Below are 17,200 nucleotides of genomic sequence, written 5' to 3' on the forward strand. Positions count from 1 at the left end.
AGTCAAGTTTGACATAGAACATTTCTTTCAAGTTCATACACCTTGGTAGGAGCATATGCAGGTAGTCATTGACTTATGACTGGGTTTCATACTGCCGCACATACACTTAACAGCCTTATAATGGCACATAATGAATAGTAGACACAGATCCAAAAGTCCAGAAAAAAGATCAAGTGTATACAGCTGTGATAAGTGTAGATGCATGATCTAGTGGAAAATTGTGCTTGCATCTGAGGATGCAATATTTTACAAGTTGAGCAGGTATATGAATGATTCTAATATGTAGTGTTGTATGAGGGTGTTGGCCTGCATTGTGGCATGGAATGTTTGTGTGGGAAGTAGTGAAGCCCACATGTGTAGTAATCGCTGTTGCAGTTGTAAATGGAGCATTGTGTTTGGTAGAGTTGAGTTGTGTTGTTTTGTAGACATTTTGATACATATTCACACACACATATATATGTGTATATATATATATATATTTTTTATGTAGTTTGTCATGGCGTGTGTTATTGAGCTATTATGTTTTGTTTGAGATGTCTTGGGTATGTGGTGTGGGACCACTGTGTCTACAGGTGTTGCATTTTTTTTATCTTCTTTTTAACCTCTTCAATAAGAGTCAAATTCTTGTATTTACCTAGTTGTATTTTACGGACTTTCTTTCTTTAGAAAGAAAGTCCGTAAGTGAGGAGGAGAATGGGGTGGAAAGGGAGCTGGGAGATAGGATTGATGAAAGAGTATTAGGATGGTTTGGACACATGGAAAGAATGAGTGAAGAAAGATTAGTAAAAGAAGTATGGAAGGCGGAGGTGGAAGGAGTGAATATGAGGGGGCGTCCTAGGATGAGATGGATGGATGGGGTGAAAGGGGCTTTACAAAAGAGAGGAATGTCTGTAGAGATAGGACGGGAGAGGACAGAAGATAGGGGTGAATGGAGAAGGGTTGTGTATAGATGAGGCTGTGATGCATGAGGGGGAGTGGGTGGGGGATGGGGGGTGAGGAAGTATGTATGAGAACAAATTTGACGCAGCCCAAAGGGATTTCTCCACGTCTTCTCCTTTCCTGCATGAGGGGACGGAGAGGGGGGGTCGCCAAATTTATGAAGTGGCCTTGCTGTGGATGTGCTGTGTCTTGCGACACTGCTTCTGACCCAGGGCAGTGGACAGGATGCAGGGATGACCCGTCATCCAGGAGGTGCCAAGATGGGAGGAGGGTGGAGGGGAGTGGAATATATGGGAAATGAAATGGGTGGGAGTGGTTTCTATGCCTTTTTCTTTTTGGCTACCCCCTGTGTAAGGGGGAAAAAGCCTTTGGTGTATGTATGTATGTATTTTACAGGACGGGAGCTATGCTCGCTGTGACCTGCTTTCGTATCTCTCCATGTCCAGTTTAGTTTTAAACCCGTGTATAGTTCTGGCATTTACTGTTTCACTGTTCAGCCCATTCCATACATCGATCACTCTGTGCGGGAAACTGTTCTTTTTCAGGTCTCTTCTGTAACTGTCTTTCTTTAATTTCGTTGCGTGTCCTCTTGTTTCTCTTTTGTCCCATTTTAATAGGTCATCTCTATCGAGAACTTCCATCCCCTTCATAATTCTGAAAATGGTCAACAAGTCGCCTCTTCCCCTTCTCTGCTCTAATGTTGACAGCTGTAATTTTGTGGGTAGCATCAGCTGCCATATATACAATGATGCACTATAATACTTGTATTATAAAGACAGGGGTGAATCGAGAATGGTTGTATATGAATGATGTTGTGATGCATGAGGTGGAATGGGTGGGGGATGGGGGGTGAGGTAGTATGTGTGAGAAAAATTTAACGCAGCCCAAAAGGATTTCTCCCAGTCTTCTTTTCTGCATGAGGGAATGGAGAGGGGAGTCACCAATTTAATGAAGTGGCCTTGCTCTGGATGTGCTGTGTCTTGCAACACTGCCTCTGACCCAAGGCAATGGACAAGATGCAGGGATGACCCATCATCCATGGGGTGCCAAGATAAGAGGGAGGGTAGAGGGTGGAGGGGAGTGGAGTGTATTTAGGGATGGAATGAGTGGGAATGGTTTTTATGCCTTTTTCTTTATGGCTACCTCCCTTGTAAGGGGGAAAAAGCCTTTGGTATATGTATGTATGTATAAAACATAAAGTTACAGCTGTATTACGTGTTCTGTTTCACTCTGAATCTTAACCACAGAAAATATGATCAATATATAGGAAATGATGGAGGGAACTTAACCCCTTCCATATGATGACTGGGTATATGACTGGTGTTGGCGTCTTGATTATATTTACTTTGTAGTTATAGCTACAACCACAAAGTAAATATAATCAAGACACCAACGCCAGTCATTCTCATACACCCACTCCTCATGACGCCTATGTAGGCGTCATCATATGGAAGGAGTTAAGTTCCCTCCATCATTTTCCATACTTTTTGCTAGTCTTTCTTCACTCATTCTTTCCATGTGTTCAAACCATCCCAACAATCTTTAATCAGCACAGTCTGCCATGTGATCAACAGTCTATCAGCTCCTACTCTCTGCCTCACATCTATGTCTCACTCTATCCAGCCTCGTAACCCTCACTATACTTCTTAAAACACTTCATCTCAAACACATCTACAGAATCATGAAGGGCACAGAAATACTCAATAGAGAAGACTTGTTAAACTTGTTAAACTGCGACAAGAGAAACACTAGAGGACATGGAAAGAAAATAAAAAACATAGCTACAGAAGAGATCTGAAGAAAAACAGTTTTCGACATAGAGTGGTGGACACTGAACAAACTGGACAAAAAAATAGTATGCGCAAAAAACATTCATGAGTTTAAGAGCAAACTAGACACTGCGAGATACAAAGGCAGGACACCATGAGCGTAGCTCCCCATCCTGCAAAATACAACTAGGTAAAATACATGTAGGTTCTTCCCTTCTGTCTCCTTCAAATTCTAAGTCGGTGTCCCATATAGAGCCAGTGGCGCAAACACTCCCTCAAATAGTTTTCTCTGCATTTATCCCCAGATACCTATTTTTCATTCCCCCCAACATATATGTCCTTTCCTTACTCCATAATTTACTTCCATTCCTTCCTACATACAACCCCATTTTTTCCAGTCTTCCACCAATTAAACTTTCTTCCAAACCACTGCCACCCTCACTCATGTACATCTCATCACCTTACTTTTGCCCACATTTGCTATCAACATTCCTCTCCTACATACCCTCCCAAGCTATGCCACTAACTACTTTGGTCTATCTTCCAACTCACCTACAAGTATAGTGTTATATCCAAACAACAACAATTTCACGTACCATTTCCCTCCACTGTCTTTTACTGGTTCGAAACCCTTGCCTATCACTCACGTACTATTCTGTGGAAAACCTGCAGCCCCACAGATGATGGCAGTGGTCCTTAGAGCTTCCCACAGAAATTTCACAGTTGCCTGTGTTGCGTCATTGTGAGACTATTTCGTTGTCTTTGGCTGAAAGTTGTTGTAAGAGGAGAGCAGTTGCCAGTTGTCAGCTCTCTATGTATAAAAAATGTATGAATACAGCTGACATTGATAGAGAGAGATCTTAGGTCAAGGGTTGTTCCTCCTTATGGAGATGAGAGGGTTGATGGGTTTGAAAATGGGCAGCTTCATTTTTCATCTTGCAAGACCACCAAATGCTGGTACACATTAATCCCTGTGCTGTTTTGTATAAAGTATAACTATGTGAAAGTATAAAAAAATTATCCTGTTATAACCATACAGTACCCTTTTCATTTTATTCTGTATTTTCAAAATGGGTCTTTACTCTAGTAAACATTATGCTACAAGGCAATTTTTTTTAATGTCCAACATTCTTTACATTCACATTTGTTCAACATTATTTAAACTAATGGTTAGTATTAGCTGTTATTCTTTTCAATGACCCTAATGCCATGCTTTCTTTTTTGCTCAGGACTATACTCATGGGTCTTCATGGTCATTTGAACCAAAACAAAGTGGTAAGCAGTCTAATTTTAGTGGTATTTCAATTTTTGTAAGTACTGTATATGGATGCATATGACCATAATGAGTGAGGAGAATGGAGGAGAAATAAGAAAAGATGAAGTGAAGACAGTTGTTAAGATGATGAGAGCAGCTAAGGCACCTGGGTTGGATGGATATCATGCAGAATGTGTGAAAAAAGGAGGTAGTGATGGTGGACTGGCTGGTGAGGTTATTTAATATTTGTTTAAGAGAGGGTAGAGTGCTGGAGGACTGCCTGTATAGTTCCACATTACAAGGGAAAAGGGTACAAGTGAGTGTAGTAGTTTCAGAGGGATCATCTTGTTAAGTGTAGTTGAGAAGGCTTATGGTAGGGTTTTGATTGGGAGGATTAGGAGAGGAAGGAAGGGAGTAATTGGTGAGGAACAGTGTGAGTTTAGGACAGGTAGAGGTTGTGTAGATCAGATTTTGTGGTGAGACAGATATGTGAGAAAGCTTTAGGAAAAAAATAAGGATGTTTTTTGGGCTTTTATGGATCTGGAAAAGGCTTATGACAGGGTAGACAGGAAGGCACTGTGGGACATATTGCAGATATATGGGATAGAAAGCTTTTAAAAGCAGTCAAGTTTTTACGAGAGTAGTAGAGCTTGTGTTAGGATTAGAAATGGAGAGAGTGAGTGGTTTGAGGTAAAGGTAGGACTTCATGCAGGGTGTGTGATGTCACCCTGGCTGTTCAATTTATACATGGATGGGGTGGTGCGAGAGGTAAATGCAAGGGTAGTGGGCCAGAGATTGGAAATGGTTAAAGAAAATGGAGAAAAGTGGGAGATAAGCCAGTTGTTGTTTGCTAACAATGCTGCACTTGTAGCAGGATCAGAGGAGGGATTGAGGAAGTTAGTGACAGAATTTGGGAAGGTGTGCAAAAGAAGGAAGTTGAAGATAAATGTGGGTAAATGTAAGGTGATGACATGTACTAGGGGAGAGAGTGGCAGCAGACTGGAAGTGAGTATTAAGGGAGAGTGACTGGAGGAAGTGAATAGTTTTAGATATTGGGTGTGAATGTGGTGGGAAAGGGAGGAATGGATGTGGAGGTAGAACGTAAATTGAGAGAATCAAGTAAATGCCTACAGCGATTAAAAAGTGTAGTGAGAAATAGACATTTGGGAATGGATGTTAAGAGGAGATTGTATGAAGGAGTGATTGTGCCGACAGCACTGTACAGGGCAGAAACATGGAACATAAGAGAGGAAGTATAGACCATGGACTAAAATCTACTGTTTCCAAATTTGCTGATGATACAAAACTGTGCGGAGTGGCAAATGATCACTCAAATCAATTAGATATTCAAGTAGATTTAGATAAATTACAGCAATGGTCTGAAAAGTGGCTAATGAAATTTAACACAAATAAATGCAAGGTAATGCACATAGGTAAAAATAACAGTAAGTACGATTACAAGTTATTTGGTAATTCGTTAACAAAAGTGGATAGTGAAAAAGATCTCGGCGTAATTATCAGTAACGACCTCAAATCATCCAAGCAGTGTATTTCAGCCTCTGAGAAAGCAAATAAGATTCTGGGACTCATTGCGCAATCTTTTGATTTCAAAAGTCCATCACTCATTAACAAGCTATATAAATCGTTAGTTCGTCCACATTTGGAATATGCTGTTTCCGTATGGTCACCGAATCTCATTAAAGACATTGACAGACTGGAAAAAGTACAACGGCGAGCCACAAAACTGATTCCAAATATCAAAAATAAATCATACGAAAATCGACTAAAACACATGAATCTGTTTTCCCTAAAAAAGCGTAGACTCAGAGGTGACTTGATACAGGTCTTTAAGATTTTAAAGGGAATTGACAACATCAAAAGTGACCAAATTTTCACATTGAATGAGAATCAGACAAGAAACAATGGTCTCAAACTATCCGGAAATAGATTCAATTTGGAAGTAGGTAGAAACAATTTTGCCAACCGTGTAGTAAATGAATGGAATAAACTTCCTGCACAGGTAGTGCAATGTAGTTCAGTTCGAAGCTTTAAGAATCAGTTAGATAAATACCTAAGTAAGATGCTGTAATGATCATAATTTATCTTATATTATTTGTTTGTTTTGTTATTATTTGTCTGTCTGATTTTCATTTATTTTGTTATCATTTGTCTGTCTGATTTTCATTTATTTTGTTTTTGTTTTGTTATCATTTGTCTGTCTGATTTTCATTTATTATTAGTTATATGTCAATTTATCATTATTTACTATTTACCTGTTTGTTTATTATTCAACTATACCTATGCATTTATTTATGTATTTTATTTGTTATTTACATTATTATAGTTTTTATTTATTGTTTTATTATTAATATGATTTTTTTTTTTCGCATCCGACCTAGATATGGATCAAAAGGTCTCCTGTCGGCATGCTCCGCCTTTGTAATCCTTTGTAAAAGAGAAGAGTTTGAATGTGTTTGAGATGAGGTGTCTGAGAAGTATGATAGGGGGTTACTAGGCTGGATAGAGTGAGAAATGAGGAGGAGAATGGGGGTGGAAAGGGAGTTGGGAGGTAGGGTTGATGAAAGAGTATTGTGATGGTTTGGACACATGGAAAGATTGAGTGAAGAAAGACTAGTAAAAGAGGTGTGGAAGGCAGAGGTGGAAGGAGTGAACATGAGGGCTTGACCTAGGATGAGATGGATGGATGGGGCAAAAGGAGCATTGGAAAAGAGGGGAACACCTGTTGAGGAAGGACAGAAGATAGGAATGAATGGAGAATGGTTGTATATGGATGATGCTGTGATGCATGAGAAATAAATTGATGCAGCCAGAAGGGATTTCTCCCCATCTTCTCCTTTTCTGCATGAGGGTCACCAATTTAATGAAGTGGCTTTGCTGTGGATGTGCTGTGTCTTGCAACACTGCTTCTGACTCAGGGCAGTGGGCAAGACGCAGGGATGACCCGTCATCCAGGAGGTGTCAAGATGAGGGGGGAAGGGGGGCAATGGGAGTGGAGTATGTTGGGGATGGAATGGGTTGGAGTGGCTTTGTTTTTTGGCTACCTCCCTTGTATGTATGTATGTATGTATGTATATGGATACATCCAAAAGATGACAAAAATTAATTTTACCTTTCAGAAAGTGACCAGAAATGACCTATCCAACTCAGGTTTGCAGTTTTTGTCTCTCCATAGCAATTTTTGAAGAACATTCTTTGTAAATAACTGTTCCACTTTTAAATTAAACCATCATTTATCAGTTTTTTGTTTCAATTGATGTGAATTCAGTACAATGTTACATGAAGAGTTGCCTTACATTATTATTGTGTAATATATTTCAAATTCTGAATGCTGTCGGTCTATAACAAAGGGACTCTTCCCCCTTGTTAGAAAGGTAGCTAAGGCTTGCACCCACTCCCATTATTTCCTACTCATCTTAGCTCCTCATAGGTGAAGGGTCATCCTTATCTCCTGCTCACTGCCCAGGGTCAGAAGCAATGCAACAAGACACAGTACATTCATAGCAAGACTGTTTCATTTATACAGGAAATCTTCATTTGGCATCAAAATATAATTTTCTCTGCATTGCATTTATTCTTCAGAACATTGTGTGTAAACAGGTGTTCTGTTTTCAAATAAAATTTCCATTTATCAGTATTTTGTTGTAAACGAAATGAATTCAGTTCTTGCCTTTTGTTATTTGGAAAATTGCCTTGCATATGTATTGTAGCCAGCCAAGGCACACACCTACCACCCATTATTACCTTTTCATCTTAGGTCCTCATGGCTCCTGCCCAGGTCAGAAATAATGCAGCAAGACAGTACTGTACTTCCACAACAGGGCCATTTCATATACAGGGCAACCCACCTTCTCCATCCCCTTGTACAGGAAATAGAGAAGGGAAGCAATCCCTTTGGGCTGCATCAAAACATCCATATACAACCATTCTCCACTCACACCTATCCTCTTCTCTACTCAACAAACATTCCCTTCTTGCTCAAAGTCCCTTTCACATATGTAAATATTGTCCAATGGTAATAAAACTCTCTAGTTCCTTTTAACAGCTTTTATTGATTAAGAAAATTTCCAGTTGCAGAAAGACAAGTATAAAAATATGTACAAGAAATGTACACACACAATTCTCCAGGCAATTAACAAGAACACAATGCAGACACATGATATTCCTCATTTTTATATTACTGGATCAACATTCTTGTCACACTCACAGACCTACTCAAAATATCTGCCACTGTTCTTGCAAATTTTGTTTGTAAAAAATTGTCATTGACTGTAAAAAACTACATTGCATTAGAAAGTTGGATTTTCAAACATGAAAAAGACAAGGAAAAATAACCATATTGGTGGTCTTTACAATTTGATGTGAAGCCAGATTTCTTACAATTACTTTACCTAAATATTTCCTCTTCGTGTATTTCAAACAACAATTAAAATACTTTTATATTCCTATACAAGTTTTTAATTTTCAAAAACTATCAGATTTCTGTTAAGCAAAAAACTTTAGTGGCTTTGTGAGATTTATATGCTAGAAAAGCATTTCAGATCACCTTGATCACAAATGTACTGCACTCACTGACTGAGGCACACGTACCAATTGCAAGGCCAAACGCAGCACACCGGCCAGCCTTGTACCTAAGTGATGACAGCACTTTCTTACAAGTGATTTTCTTCTGTGCCGTTCAAATATACTTGTTCAGTATGGCACAACAAATGTACGTATGAACATACACTTTGGGACTGTGTTTCAATGCTTGTATGACCATCTTTTCAAAGTTTGAGTTACCACATAATGCCTTTCATGGTTAAACAACTGTGACAGCTGGGTAAAGTACCCCAGTTTACGTTAAATGGTCCCCTTTCACTGCCGTCCATTAAATATTGGATGCTTATGGTTCTTGCACATTCAGACATTTAACAGCAGATTCTTAAAACCTGAAGAGGGCACAAATGTTGACCGCTGTATAAACTAGTTAAACAGCCACTTCCACTTTGGCAGGGCATAGACTGACTGTGACACTTGACTATACATTCACCTTTAAGGTTGTCACCGACACAAATTTAAAATTTGTCATTATTTAATAACCAATAATTGCAGTGAACATATAATTTAATTTTATTCTTCATCAATTGAGAATTCAATGTCAAACTGAAATAACTGTGAATGCAACAATTCATACATGGCACTAATGATCTGCAGCATATCACTAAATTTGTATAGAAGTGACACCAGTTACACCAACCTACCACACACAAAATGTATCAACATTCACACATTAAAAATGGGAATCACTGATGGAGGACAGTTAAAAATGTTGTGCTTTGTCTGATGGGAGGGTTAAAAAAAAGAAAGAAAAAAAAAAAAGAACTGTGTGCTTTTGTTTGTGGCATATGATACAAAAGGAAATTGATAAAAATTGACTAGAATAATGGAACAAAATCCTTTAAAAGGTCCAACTCCAAGTCCTTTTAAAACATCTTGCAATTCCAGCTGAACTTGGCATACATACTAAATGCCACCACTCACCCTTCACATTCCATGTGTATGGTAAAAATGCAAAGATATTCAGCATAAAATTTCGCTTCTGTAAAATCTTATCACACATGGCATGACTACATACCACCTTCCTCAACTCCTTCCTTAACAAAGCAAGGAAGGGATGGTGGGGGGTGGATCATCCATAGATATGCAACTGCTCCATTTCCACTGAAACCTTTGCAACTGGCTAAAAAAAAGTATCATTTCCCATGCAAATAAGCCTAGATGATACCTGGTTATGTCAATAATCTTACATTAAGTAGACATCTCTGGTTTACAACACAATATATACAAATATTAGACTCAGCCTTTATACCTTCCTTTTTTGAGCACAAGTTTCCCCATATTGGTTACTCATTTGTGTGGATTTTTCAGGGGAAACCAGATTCCAATACAGAAACAGGAATGTTGTCAATATTATCACCATATCAGAGAGTTTTGAGAAACCTTGTGTAAGGGATGAGGTAGATACCTCAAAATACAACCCTAAATTGATTTCTTACTCTGCTGAAGATGATAAAAAATTAAAATTGAAGTTTAACAGATTGTACTTGATAAATAAAGTTAAAATAAAAGTAATGACAACTCTAATAGCCAGTCTGAGGTTATATCTACAGTTGCAAATAACCCATTTTTACACACAATGCAAATGTTTGACTTATCATTGCCCTTCACTGGATACCACTCCGAGTGGCTAGAGTGCGGTTTCCTTACGTGCATGAGGAGGGGTGACGTGTGTGCTGCCTACAGCTGTTCTTGCCGAGGCACTGCAAGAACCATGGATTCCTGAGCTTGGTCGTGATCCACCCAGAGTGTACCGTACTCTTGGTGGTCTTGACTGAATGACTTCTCGAGAGGGTTTGGCACCTTGGATTTTTCGCAGTAAAATCTGTAAGAGAAACGAAAGGAACTGTAACAACCGTGTTGCAATAAATTGTATTCCTTTCAATAATATATTTTGCTGATAATTTCAGCCAAGAGTTTTTTTTTTTCTTCAGCCAACCATTATTCAACACATTAGGTAAATCTTTACAAGATGATGTGATCTCAATTATTGTTGATCATCCATTACTATTTTACCGATTACTGATGACAAAAGAAAATAATTTTTAAACAAATTTAAACATATTTTGAAATGTATACCTCCCATTCCTATCATTTTACCATCTATATTACTCCTTTCACTATTAATCATGTCTCCATTCCTATATGATTTCATTACAATGACAAAACAAACAAAAATGTAGAGTACAAACAATGACAATACAAATACTACTAGCTACCCTGAGATTTTTTTAAACGACAAAAAGTCAAGTGTATACTGATGGCTTTCATTTTCCTTACACAAGCTATTTCTGAAACACCTATTGCTATAAAGTACCAATGCAAAAGAAATTGTATATCACTAGTGTCTGAATATAACCTAACTGAAAAAATTGTCAATCCTTTTATTTAGAATAACTGAACCATATTGTACCTAATTCTCAAAGGAAATCAAAATACCAAGACAGAGTGGAAATAAAACCAGATGCACTCCATCTAGAGGCGACATGTTCCCAATGTGGTAATCCTGGGCCTTTCTACACAATCCTGACAGAACTAATTTTTTTCTTCTCACTAGTCAAATGTGGCCATACACTTAAATTTTACAAATAAAGCTTATTGAAATCCCTGAATGATGCAATGTCTGTTTTTTTCCATCTAGTTTATTAAAAAAAAAAAAAAAAGACAAACACCCTTACTGGGTGCACTGATCAGATGGATCTAGGAACACCCTTTAGATGAAAGGTTAGCCCTCAGGAAGTTTAAATATTTTTAGCTTGGATGGCAACTGTGAGCTGTCCACAGAACAAGACTGCCTTGAATTTAATCACATGAGTGGTTCCTACATTGGAGGCAAGTTGGAACTGCAGCTGTGCTTCAACCTTGGAGGAGAGAAAGTGAAGATTTCAAAATGGAAAGACTGCCTTTCTAAACTGTTAGCTAGCTCCACAGCCAGTAACTAATGGAACAGGAGGAAGGCCTTACTACTTCTAATGCCTACTTCACTGTTACTTGTGTGTAAATATTGCACAAGCACTACGGTTATCAAATAACTACTTCCCACATTTGGTCTGCATTTCCTTGATGCTTCAGGATGTGGCAATAAATCTATCAAAGGTCACTGAGAATCACCTTTGCTTCCTTTCATGTGATAGTCACTACACAAACTTGCATCTCTTAGCCTGCCAAAATTTTCCCAAAGTGCAAAATTCCTAAATATCAACCAAATATTCCACAAAACCAATATGCTTTTAGTCTAGGGAAAACATTTTCTTATCTTTATTTATGTATGGTACACCTATTCATGGACTTCTGACCATCTCTGTACAATTACAATTCCTCAAGGCCTGCAGAATTCTCTGCATGACCCGTCATCCATCAACATTACCATTCTCATCTTCACAAGTTAAAATCTACAGTTCTCATCTTTACAATGTGAATCCCAGTCAAATCTAAGTACCTAATGACGAACATCCTAATAAATACACTGGTCATAAATTCCTCTTCAGATATAAATCATTCACATCTAAACCATGGTAACAAAACAGTAGGATACTGAAAAAAAGACCAACAATAACAAATGTAAGATTACTCACTAGGTTTTCTCTGCGAATCTTTTCATCTTCCCTCTTCCGGTTGATTGTAGCATTGGCAGGTTTATGAACTGGACGGCTGCTGCCATGATAGGAGGAGGAGGATGAAGATGAGGAGCTGTGGTGGGAGTGGCTGTTACGGTTGTTACGGTGGTGAGCAACAACAATTTTGCGCAGAAGAATCTGATTCTCACGATCGATTCTCCTTACTTCTTCATTGGTGAAGGAGAGGTTTTTCCTTCTATTGCATTTTCTCAAATGACGGTGGTGAGGGTTGGAATGAATGGCATTGATTGGAATGGAGGTGCCGTCACTTTGAGAATTACTGGTGTTGTGTTGCTGTGCATTCAGACGTCGAGAGCTTGTCAGACCATTGCAGGCAGTACCTCCATGCCGATCTTTACACTGCTCATGGCCTTGACTCTTTTCGAGCTCAACAACTGCCTCCAGTAATCGTGACATATCTGTTGGCTCATGATGAGGGATCCTGGCATCACTATCTCCATTCTGTGGGGCATGACTGTCATAATTGCCAAGACCATTACTTAAACAATTTGTATTGCTTTCCAGCATTTTTCTGTATCCTATTTCTATGTCCCTATTGTCATGTAGGGCCAAAGGGGATGTGCCCAAGATGCGGCGAGGTAGAATAGGGGAGAGGCCAAGAGGACTCGCTGTGGCTGAGATCAAAGGTGAAACATCCGTGATGTCACTCTCACTGTCACTGTCATCAAAATCATAATCACTGCTATCCAAATCACTGGAGTCTGAAGAGAGGTTGGAGTTCTCCCCTTCCATGTACATAAGTGTCCCTCGCTCTATAAGTCTGTCTACCTGAGACTTTGGGTCGTCATCATCACTACTATCACAATCATCACTCTCACTCTCACTTATGTCACTCTCCTCCCATTCGTCGGAGCTGTAAGGATTGGGGTCCGTGTTCTCCATGGTGCTGGCGCTGACTGCTGTCCCTTCCAGCCCTTGCTCCTGTTCATAATGGAGCATGTCCCCTGCACTGCCACCTCCACCACCCCTCCCTCTTCCTCCTGCAGATACAGAGTTGGGCTTGATAGGTGTGGTGTGGGGGGCTGAGGAGCTGGCCATGGTCTCCTCAGGGTCGCCAGTGGCACTATGCCCGCCCATAAGGCCTTTGGTGTCTCCTCCCCGACAAGAAATGCCCTCCACACCACTAATCGTAGGCGTCCTCCTCCCGCCACCAGTCGAGAGGTTGGTGGTGAACAGTTCGTCTTCCTCCTCCTCATTCCCTGTACTGCTGTTCAAACTATGTCCGTTAGACAAATGTAAGAACCCATTGAGCTTAGATCTGGACAATTTCTTCTTCCTCCTGGTGGCTCTGGCAGTCCAAGTTGATCGGGGAGAAGTAGCCGAAGCTCCCATTACACTCACAGCTGAGCGCGGCGATATTCCCTTCACTACTTCACACCTTGTAGTCCTATTCACTTGTTTTTCATCATCAAAAAAACAAAAATCAACTTCACCGTGAATATCAGGCTCGAAATGCTTATCGTTCAGGCCAAATCTGTGAGCCATACTGCCTCACAAAGGCCTGTGTTAAGCCACCCGTCTACACACACTACAGTCCTGCCATGGCTGCTCCTGAGAAAGCCTGGCTTCGAGCTGGTGCCATTGACTACCGCAGGGCTACCAACACTGCACCTGACGTCATATATCAAACATCTCCTTAATTACCGTGTTGAACTCACCTTTAATCACTATATTAATGCCTATAGATTTTATATAAGATATATTAATAATATACACATGTATAGAAGCACGTCCACGTCAAATGATAAATAATTATTTTTTCTCCCTGGCCAGCCCTGGCGTGACGTCAAAATGACGTCAGAGATGACCCGCGTCTCCATGAATCATATTACTGTATATCATGTCTTATCACCGGAAACTACTAACTGTTAATGCTATTCTACTTTCCTCGAAAACTTAGAAGAATACTTTATTAACCTGTCAAGCCAATTCTGCAATTCAGTTACGAAGTGAAGCACCAAACTCCAGTTTAATTTGTATTTTCAAACAGAGGGAACGCAAACCGCAACATTTTGGAATACGTATTCACAATTCACATTAATGTAATTGCCAAATGAGTTTACTGACTAAGGGCTATGACAGTAGATAATCATTCGGTCATAGTCAATCTTGATTATATACTTTTGTTCAAAACTAGGATAAATTTTGATCAATCAAATGCGTGCTACAACACTGAACTGATCTGTCGTTGAACATATGAAAATTAGTTCTATTTAACCACTCCCTCTTTGACTTACTAGGTCACGGAAATAAGTGTTAATGACGGAATATAGGCTACACTGTTTTCTCTTTTTGACCTGAATGGACGCTTGGCGGACGTGGGCATTGCAAACCCGTAGATTGTATTCGGGACACCCACTCCAAGTGGACCCTCTCTCTCTCTCTCTCTCTCTCTCTCTCTCTCTCTCTCTCTCTCTCTCTCTCTCTCTCTCTCTCTCTCTCTCTCTCTCTCTCTCTCTCTCTCTCTCTCTCTCTCTCTCTCTCTCTCTCTCTCTCTCTCTCTCTCTCTCTCTCTCTCTCTCTCTCTCTCTCTCTCTCTCTTTCTCTCTCTCTCAGAATATACTAGTCTTTTTTCCACTTCGCTACTCTCTCTATTCTCTATTGTACGTTTACCCACCATGTATAAATTCGTGCACGCATATTTACGTAGACACAAACAAAACACTTATACACATATGGACGTGAACTATAGAAAAAACAGGATGCTGCAAATGAATATAGTCCTGAGTAACACACAATGTATGCACACTCATGCGCGCACGCACACACATTTATACACACTCACACAGCTTAGGTGATATAGCCCACGACCAAACAATGATTTAGATTAGGTTGGAACTGTACATGAATTTGAGTCTAGGTATGTTAGAAAATTGGAGAATAGGAGACGGGACCCGACGAGCGTTGCCCATTTCCTCTAAACTACAATTAGGTAAATACATTAGCTAAATACACACGCATGCACGCACGCGCACACATACATGCACGCATGTGTGTGCTTGTGTGTGTGTATGTGCGTGTGTGTTTATGTGGTGCATGCATATGTAATTCATCAGCTGTCGATCACGAGTCCAACACGTGATCCAAGACCATGGTGAATTACACATGCACGCACGCACACACACATACACTCGCACGCACATATACACACACAAGCACACGCATGCACACAGGCGCGCGCACACACAAACACACACTGGTTGATTTAGTAGTTAGCGTCATGGCCTTCTGAGCATGAGGTCCTGAGTTCGCGGTGAGCTCGCGCCGTGCAAAGCTTTCATGGATACTACGAGCTGCTACTGTCCCCTTGAGGAAAGTAAATTGTGTATTTACCTAACTGTATTATACGGGAAGGGAGCTATGCTCGTGGTAACCCGTCTTTTATCTCTCAGCATCAAGTTTTTTCTTAAAATTTTTAATAGTGTTTGGACACACTGTTTCTTTGTTCCAAGTATCTATCACTCTGTGTGGGAAGCTATTTTTTCAAATCTCTTCTGTAATTATCTTTTAGTTTAGTTTCTTTTCGTATCCTCTTGTTTTTCCATTCTCCCATTTCAATAAATCATTCTTATCTAAGATTTCCATTCCCTTCATAATTCTATAGATAGTAGGTCTCCTCTTTCCCTTCTTTGTTCCAGAGTTGGTAATTCTAAATTGGACAGTCTTTGTTCATATGTTATTTTAGAAAGAGTTAGTGCCAATTTTGTTGTTGCTCTTTGTGTTCTTTCTATTTTTTTTTTTTTTTTTTTACCGGGTGTCTATAGTGTTGCTGCGTACTCGAGTTTTGGTCTTATTAGTGTAGTTATTTTCTTTTATCTTTTCCTCGTCCAAATAGGCAAATGCCATTTTATTGACCTCAATAAATTGTAGGTTTTTCCGACTATTTTATTAATATGCTTATCCGGTGTCAAGTCTTTGCTGATTATCACTCCAAGGTCTTTTTACGAGTTTACTTTTTTGACCTCTTCTTCACCAATTTTATAATCTCTTGATATTCTGTTTTTACTTTTTCCAAATTCCATTATACTACATTTCTTGATATTGAATTTCACTTCCCACTTTTGAGTCCATTTCCAGATCTTGTCCAAGTCTTGCTGTAATGAATTGCAATCCTCCTCAGTTTTTACTTTTAGTATTTTTGCCTCGTCTGCAAAGAAATTCATATAACACTCTACTCCTTCATCCATGTCATTTATGTATATGGCAAACATGATCGGGACCAGTACTGATCCCTGCGGGACACCACTTTCATTTCTTCCCAATTTGAGAATTTATCTCTAATTACTACTCTCATTTTCCTCCCAGTCAGGAAGTCTTTCATCCATTCCAATAATTTTCCTCTGGTGCCACCTATTGACTCTATCTTCCTTATTAGTTTATTGTGTGGTACCTTATCAAATGTCTTTTGTAGGTCCAGAAAGCCACAGCCTGCCCAACTATCTCTTGTATTATGTCTATTAATCTTGAGTAGAAACAGATCAAGTTTGTTGTGCATGGTCTTCCTTGTCTGAGTCCAAATTGATTTGGATTCAGTATAGTTTTTTCTTCCAAATGTTTAACCAATCTATTCTTGACGACCTTTTCGCAATTTTTGCTACTGTACTTGTCAGGGAGACCGGTCTGTAATTTGATGGGTCTTCCTTGTTTCCTCCCTTATAAATTGGTACAATGTTTGCATTCTTCCATGTGTGTGTGTGTGTGTGTGTCTGTCCGTGTGTGTGTGCGCGCCCGCGTGTGTTTGTGTGTGTGTGTGCGCGCCCGCGTGTGTTTGTGTGTGTGTGTGTGTGTGTTGTGCGCGCGCGCGCCGGCCGGCGTGTGATTCAGCATGGTCTTGGATCACGTGTTGAACTCGTGATCGACAGCTATTTCCCTACCGGAAGAGAACTCAGAGCTCATATATGATCGAACTATGGTTACTGCTGTAACCTTACCCGCACACACACCCCGAACTCCCCGCCCACGTGAGTTGGAGTAACGACCCG

General features: G+C 39.8%; 2 protein-coding genes across 4 annotated transcripts in view; one reads left to right on the plus strand and one right to left on the minus strand.

The window, feature by feature from the left end:
• Positions 1-9,345, plus strand: part of LOC143040734 (putative cysteine--tRNA ligase, mitochondrial) — an 82,671-nt gene extending 73,326 nt beyond the window's left edge. For all 3 annotated transcript variants that reach the window (XM_076212113.1, XM_076212114.1, XM_076212112.1), the window contains exons 15-16: positions 3,938-3,983; positions 7,101-9,345. In XM_076212113.1, the coding sequence (XP_076068228.1) occupies positions 3,938-3,983; positions 7,101-7,117 (63 nt within the window). In that variant the 3' untranslated portion in view covers positions 7,118-9,345. The remainder of the gene's footprint in view (positions 1-3,937; positions 3,984-7,100) is intronic.
• On the minus strand, positions 8,014-13,774 carry LOC143040733 (uncharacterized). The gene is made up of 2 exons (XM_076212111.1): positions 12,156-13,774; positions 8,014-10,405 (listed from the first exon to the last, which is right to left on the minus strand). The coding sequence occupies exons 1-2, from the start codon at positions 13,701-13,703 to the stop codon at positions 10,211-10,213; spliced, it is 1,743 nt and encodes a 580-aa protein (XP_076068226.1). The 5' UTR covers positions 13,704-13,774; the 3' UTR covers positions 8,014-10,210.
• Positions 13,775-17,200: the final 3,426 nt, after the last annotated feature.

Source organism: Oratosquilla oratoria, chromosome 29 (genome assembly GCF_046742065.1).
Source record: "Oratosquilla oratoria isolate Oo_2021 chromosome 29, ASM4674206v1, whole genome shotgun sequence".
In the NCBI taxonomy this organism is placed as follows: Eukaryota; Metazoa; Arthropoda; class Malacostraca; order Stomatopoda; family Squillidae; genus Oratosquilla; species Oratosquilla oratoria.

Excerpts from the sequence above, each read along its gene's own strand:
- LOC143040733 (XM_076212111.1), bottom strand. The coding sequence starts at position 13,703 with ATGGCTCACAGATTTGGCCTGAACGATAAGCATTTCGAGCCTGATATT. Across the intron at positions 10,406-12,155 it reads AGATTCGCAGAGAAAACCTA|ATTTTACTGCGAAAAATCCA; the intron begins GTGAGTAATCTT and ends TTTCTCTTACAG.